General features: G+C 61.0%; 1 protein-coding gene across 1 annotated transcript; it reads left to right on the top strand.

Moving 5' to 3' along the window:
• Nucleotides 1–1,653: 1,653 nt before the first annotated feature.
• On the top strand, nt 1,654–6,032 carry EN1 (engrailed homeobox 1). Its single transcript, XM_072789259.1, has 2 exons — nt 1,654–2,539; nt 5,658–6,032. Exons 1-2 carry the CDS (start codon nt 1,654–1,656, stop codon nt 5,972–5,974), a joined length of 1,203 nt encoding a protein of 400 aa, XP_072645360.1. The 3' UTR covers nt 5,975–6,032.
• Nucleotides 6,033–6,785: the final 753 nt, after the last annotated feature.

Consider the following 6,785-nt stretch of genomic DNA (forward strand, 5'->3'; position numbering starts at 1 on the left):
TTTGCAGGGAAATCTAACTGGAGGTGGCCCTGAACCCAAAAGCCGTGCCTCGCGTGCATCTGCCCTCGAACTTGCTTGGCCCAGGGGCCCGCCCTGGACAACTCTACGAGGCCCGGATGGCTTCGACTCAGGCGGCCAGGGAAAGAGGAGGCGCCTGGTGCGACCGGCTCTCCGGCTCTCTCGCGCCCTCTGGGCTTAATGGCGCCAGGACAGCTCCCGGGGGGTTGTCGAAGGTCCGGACAGGGTAGGATAGGGCAGGACAAGAGTAGGGATACTCCGGAAAGGACACGCAATGCAGCTGGCCGGCGTGCACTGCAAAACCGACAAACAGACGGTGCTAGCTAGGAGCAAGTCGCCTCCGGGTTTGCTATTTATGAAAAAATAAACTGCTTATCTGCAAGTAACCAACTCTAGGTCTATTTCACATCTCTGACCCTCTTCGTCTCACCCCTTCCCTACACAGACACACAGACACATACACACACACGCACAGACAACATTTTACCCGTCATAACAAGAAAAAGAGAGAGAGAAAATAAAAGGCTGAGTTTCTTAGGCATAGGGATGTAAAAGAGCCGAGGCTCCTGCCTCCTGACCCTGTGCCCGGCGCGCACGCACCCATAATCCTGCATTTCTCCAACAAGTTGTTTATGGAGTTGCTTCTCTATTTGCCTACACCCCCCCCCCCCCAAATCCACCCCTCCCTGGTCTCCTTTGCCCCTTCCTCGGTCCTGGCTTGAAAGAGGGGGAGGGGCTCGGGCTCGGGTGGGGGAGGGCGGGCCGGACGCGCAGGGCTCAGGCCGCGGCGCCCCCTCTCCGCCAGCGGCCGCCGCCCCCGGATTATTTATCCGCAAAGTCCCGCGCGCGCCCATTGGGCCGAGGCCCGGGTGTCAGCGCGAGTCCTGGCTCGCCATTGGCCCCGCACACGTGCGGCCTGACTCACGTGCTTCCGGTTTGAAGGCAAAAAGTGTGCCTGGGTGATTTTTTTTTTAAGCGAGAGAGTTTGTGCAAAGATCCGAGCTGTCAGAGATTTGAAAAAAAAAAAAAAAAGAAAAAAAAAAAAAAAAAGGCAGCCCCGGCGCTGGCGGAGACGCGCTCTCCCTGCAAAAAAAGCAAAGGCGATTAAAGGCGCTGCCAGCCTCGCGCTCTGGGCACAGCTGAGCGTGACACTCGGGGAAGTAAAACCCCTCACTACTGCCTAGGAAGATGGCTAGACTTTAAAGACTATTTTTTCCCTTTAAGAAAAAAATTTCTTGGAGCTTTTTTTTTTTCTTTTTTTCTTGCTTTCTTTTTTTCTTTTCTTTTTCTTTTTTTTTTTTCCTTCTTGGCCGTGGCTTACTCCCCATTTAAAACAAATCATTGAATCTGGTGGCAGAAAGGAAAAAAAAAAAAAGAAATAGCCAAGTGTCTCCATATCTGGATGTCTACAAATTAGAGAGAGGGAGAGACAGCGAGATCTATCTGCTCGATAAGAGCGAGCGATCCAGGCCAGGCGCCTGGGCTTTTTTTCCTGCACCCGCCCCGTGCCTTCGCTGGGGCTCCGCCGGCCTCCTTCCTCCGCGCACCCCCACGGGCCGCTGGCAAAGTGGGGTGGGGAGCGAGGCGGGGGGGGCGGGGGCCGGCGCGGCTGCCGGGGCGGCGGGGCGGCCGAGCATGGAAGAACAGCAGCCGGAACCTAAAAGTCAGCGCGACTCGGGCCTCGGCGCGGCGGCGGTGGCGGCGGCCCCGGGCAGCCTGAGCCTGAGCCTGAGCCCCGGCGCCGGCGGCAGCAGCGGCAGCGGCAGCGGCAGCGGCAGCGGCAGCGATGGAGACAGCGTGCCGGTGTCCCCGCAGCCCGCGCCCCCCTCGCCGCCCGCGGCGCCCTGCCTGCCGCCCCTGGCCCACCACCCGCACCTCCCCCCGCACCCCCCGCCCCCGCCGCCGCCGCCGCCGCAGCATCTCGCGGCGCCTGCTCACCAGCCGCAGCCCGCGGCCCAGCTGCACCGCACCACCAACTTTTTCATCGACAACATCCTGAGGCCGGACTTCGGCTGCAAAAAGGAGCCGCCGCCGCCGCAGCTCTTGGTGGCGGCGGCGGCCGGAGGAGGCGCCGGAGGAGGCCGGGTCGAGCGTGACCGGGGCCAGACCGGCGCAGGTAGAGACCCTGTCCACCCGCTGGGCACGCGGGCGCCGGGCGCCGCCTCGCTCCTGTGCGCCCCGGACGTGAACTGTGGCCCACCCGACGGCTCTCCGCCAGCCGCGGGCGGCGGCGCGGGTGCGTCCAAAGGCGGGAGCCCGGCTGCGGCGGCGGCGGCGGCGGCCGTGGCGGCGGCGGCGGCGGCGGCGGCGGCAGCCAAGCCTTCGGACAGCGGCAGCGGCAGCGGAGGCGGCGTGGGGAGCCCCGGCGCGCAGGGTGCCAAGTACCCGGAGCACGGCAACCCGGCCATCCTGCTTATGGGCTCCGCCAACGGCGGGCCCGTGGTCAAAACTGACTCGCAGCAGCCCCTCGTGTGGCCCGCCTGGGTGTACTGCACGCGCTACTCGGATCGCCCGTCCTCCGGTGAGTACCCAGCCCGCGGCCGCGCCATGTCTTTCCGCCCCGCGGACGCCCCAGGGCGCCCCGCCGCCGCCGGGCCGGGGAGAACAGACCCGGCCTCGGGTGCTCTCTTCTCTCACGGCCGCCGCCTCCTCCTCCTCCTCCTCCTCCTCCTCCTCGCCCCCGTCCCGGTCGCAGTCGGGTGTGCCCCCAGTTCTGCGCTCCTGGCCTCTGTGGCCGCCACTCGAGAGGCTGCAGCTCCTGGCACGGGAAGCTCGAGTCCGGCTCGATCCTTCGGCTTGGAACTCCGAGCCCCTCGGGCCTTCTTTGTGTTTTTACCTTTATTATCCTTAAGAAAAACACAAACAAACCCACAACCAGTCATTGATTTTTCTTCCAGGGAGAGGGGTGTTGAGAGCCGGCGGGAAGGTGGGCCTAGTGATCGGGCTCTGAAATCCCGCCAGCCAGGTCCTGCGGAGGCCGAAATGGAGCAAGGCTCTCATCAGAGAAATAATCCTCACCTTGTGTTCATACAAACACAAATACCATGTCGATATTTTCTGAGGAAAGTTCATTTACAGAGAGCTAGATTGGAGAACACACAGAAAGAGAGAGAAAAGCCTTTGATCGCTGTCCCTCCTCCCCAGGCCGGGTAAGCCAGAGAGTCTGACCCGGGTGGGTAGAACCCAGGGAAAGATGGTGCCGGGAGCCCCCCGCTCCTGGTTCTCTGCTGCTCGCAGACAGTGGGAGAGGAGAGGAGACGGGTCAGGCTCCCGCCGGGTCGCGGGGGCTCGGGGCATGATTGGCAGCCTCCTCGGCAGCTTCTTCCTGCCACTCGCACATCCTCCGGGCCCTGCCCCTTACTTCTTTCACTCTTTTCTTCCTCGGCTCTGCCAGTTAGCAGATTTCTCCAGCTATAGGTTGTTTTTCTCGACTGCCTTAGGCCCCTTTTGAGCCTGTCCCTCGAACTTGGAGACCCCGAGGCCGAGGCGTGCGCTGGGGCAGCCCTAGGCCCCCGGAGAGGAGGCTGGGGCCTGCCCACCTTCCGGGGCGGCAGCACGGGGGAGGCCGGTGGGCTCATCGAGGAGGACGGCAGGGGTCTGGCCTACAGCTGGCGTTGCGGGCACCGGGTCCGGTAGGAGGCCGGGCACAGCGTAGCCCCGCGCCGCTCTGCTCCGGCTGGTGTCTAGCCTCCCCACGGCTGCCGGCCGGGCGCGGATCGATGCGCGCTATCAGCCCCCGCCATCTCGAGCCCCGTTATTGACACGTCGGGCTCCCTGAACCTCCGAAAAGCTGCTTTGATTGACTCGCCTGATGGATAGAGTGATTGAGCTGTCAGGCTGTGAGGCTCAGGCCGGCCGGGAGGCTACGATTTTATTACAAGTGTCCGCGCCTCTGCACACACATACACAACACTCTCACAAACGTCGGGGACGCACAACGCACAGCGGGGCCTTTCTGGAGATGTACACATCCTTGCCCGCTCAGCTAATTGCTAATCTAAACCGAGGCCGCCCTTCCTCCCCACCCCACCTCTCAGTCCTCTCTGCACCCAGCTTAGGAGCCGGCCTTGCCTTTGTTCTTGGCTGCTTTCTCTCTTCGGTGCCTGGGGAGGCAGGGTACTGGCTCCTCCTGCATGGGCAGTTCACGGAGATGAACCTCAACCCAGACCTGAGTCGCTGCAGTCAGCCAGGCCTGGACTCTTTTGTCACAGGACAGCTAGTAACCCCAGGCTCTGGTCGGCCCCTGGAGCCAGCAGCCCAGCTTGCCCTTCTGTTGCTAGGTTTGGAGATGCTGGTGAAGACCCTTCTTTCCAGACAGTTTCAGATATTAAAAGGCACGACAGGGACTTAACTTGGCTCAGGAAGCTCCCATAACCAGGGCAGGGCCCGCCAAGTAAATGCCTAAATGCTGGAGGACTTGGGTCTGAGGCTGATGGACAGAGGTTCTGGCTTTCAAAGCTGCCTCCTCTTTCCCCCTCCTCTCTCCAGATCTGGACTCCATAGCAGCTTTCTTCTCAGACTAGGTTTTGGGAGAGACTTCACCTTCTTGGGGAGGTTTGCTGGGGCCTCTTCCCATATCCATCTGTGATGCAAAGCACAGATTTCTGTCCCTGTTGTCCCTCTGTCTCTTGACCTCTGCCCATAGTTTGCTCCTGAATGGGGGGTGGGGAGGAGGGATGTAGCCTCCTTGCAAATGTCATAGATGGGCAGGGGAAGCGGATCTGGCCTGTTTTTGTTATACAGGACTTTTCAATCCTGAAAACTGTAGTTTACGTGTTCAAAAGACAGAGAGAAGAGAGACCGTGCCTGCGCAGCCGGGTAGAGGAATGGGGACAGTGGGCTCTTTCTTACTGGCACCATCCAAGGGGCAAAGCAAGCAGAGAACCCTTGGGGCCAGCCAGGGTCATGTGGGTAAGATGTGTAACTGGGTGAAAGCCTTTCCCCCTCCCTTCAGAGAAAGGGGTGCTTAGTGTCTCCCTGGGACCCTAGAAAGGGCTTCCTTTAGGCCAAAGAGAAAGGAGAGGCACAGAGAACATACGGCCGGCCGAAGATCTAGGCAAGCCCCTCACCGTCCCCTTGTTTTCTGGGGTCAATAGCTATAAGCAGATGGGGTCTTATTTTAAGTTCTGGGTGGAGGTGCACATCTTGAGAAGGCAGCTGGAGGATTCCTTTGCAGGCTGGCAATATCCTCAGGGCAGTCCTGCCCCGGTGTCTTCACTGGCCCGGTCTTGAGCCTCTTTTTATTCCAGGGCTGTGAAGACAGCAGGCCCCTGACCTCCAACTCTGGGATCCACCGGACGGGGCTCCGAATGAATGTCTCTCCATCTTGGATTGTGGGATTTAAGTCTGGCCCGCGGCTCTCTGAATTGGGGTGTGGGGTGCACAGACAGCCGTGGCCGGTTTTCCTCCGCGGCTTCTGGTCCCCCAGAAGGGGAGTCGGCCGACCCCAGCGGCCAGGCGATTGCTCTCGGGGCTGGGCGGCGGGAGGGAGCTGGGGGCGCAGCGGGGCCTCCGCTGTCGCCCCGGAAGCGCGGGGCGCGATCCCCTGCAATTCTCACGGCTTCCTCTGCCCTCTCCCCCCCTCCCCTCTGCCCTCCGTCCCCACCCCCACCCCCACCCGGCCCTCTCCGCCGCTGCAGGTCCGCGCACCAGGAAGCTGAAGAAGAAGAAGAACGAGAAGGAGGACAAGCGGCCTCGGACGGCGTTCACGGCCGAGCAGCTGCAGAGACTCAAGGCGGAGTTCCAGGCGAACCGCTACATCACGGAGCAGCGGCGGCAGACCCTGGCCCAGGAGCTCAGCCTCAACGAGTCCCAGATCAAGATCTGGTTCCAGAACAAGCGCGCCAAGATCAAGAAAGCCACAGGCATCAAGAACGGCCTGGCGCTGCACCTCATGGCGCAGGGACTGTACAACCACTCCACCACCACGGTCCAGGACAAAGACGAGAGCGAGTAGCCGCCGCCGGCTGGGGCCGCGCGGTCCGGCCGCCGCGCCCGCGCCCCCTCCTGGCACCGCCGCCGCCGCCGCCGCCGCCCGGCCCCGCGCCCGGGGAGAGAATCCGCACGGGAGGGAGGGAGCAGCAGGGAAGAGGGAGCGCGAGCGAGCGAGCATCTCAGAGTGGAGAGTCACGTTTGAACGAAACATTTTTAGGAGGGGAGAAGGACTCGGACAGGTGCTACCGGGAAATAAGATCGATTCCCTATTCACGGTATAAGGGGCGAAACTGCGAACTCCTTAAAGCTCTATCTAGCCAAACCGCTTACGACCTTGTATATATTTAATTTCAGGTAAGGAAAAGAAATATGTGTAGCGATCTCTATTTGCTGGACTTTTTATTAATCTCCTTTATTATTATTGTTATAATTATTATAATTATTATAATTATTTTATCCCCCACCTCCGCCTCGCTGCCCCCGGCCCAGTTTCGTTTTCGTTGCCCGTTTTGAATGTCGTGGCTTCTCCGGTGCCTCCCGCCCCGCATCGCTGGCCCCCGTTTCTCTGGGACTTTTCTTTGTGTGCGTGAGAGTGTGTTCCCTCGCGTGTCTGCCCTTGGCCTCCCCCTCCCCCGCCCCCGCCCCCACCTCCCAAGCCCCTTCCGTCGGTCTGTCTGTCCTGCCCCCCTTTCGTTTTCCGGAGACTTGCTGAGAAATACGACCCCACAGACTGCGAGACTGAACCGCCGCTACAAGCCAAAGATTTTATTATGTTCAGAAACCTGTAGTCTGAAATAAAGTGTACACTGTGCTCACGAGCCGCTGGCGGCTCC

The sequence above is a fragment of the Canis lupus genome, chromosome 20, assembly GCF_048164855.1.
Source record: "Canis lupus baileyi chromosome 20, mCanLup2.hap1, whole genome shotgun sequence".
NCBI classification, from domain to species: Eukaryota; Metazoa; Chordata; class Mammalia; order Carnivora; family Canidae; genus Canis; species Canis lupus.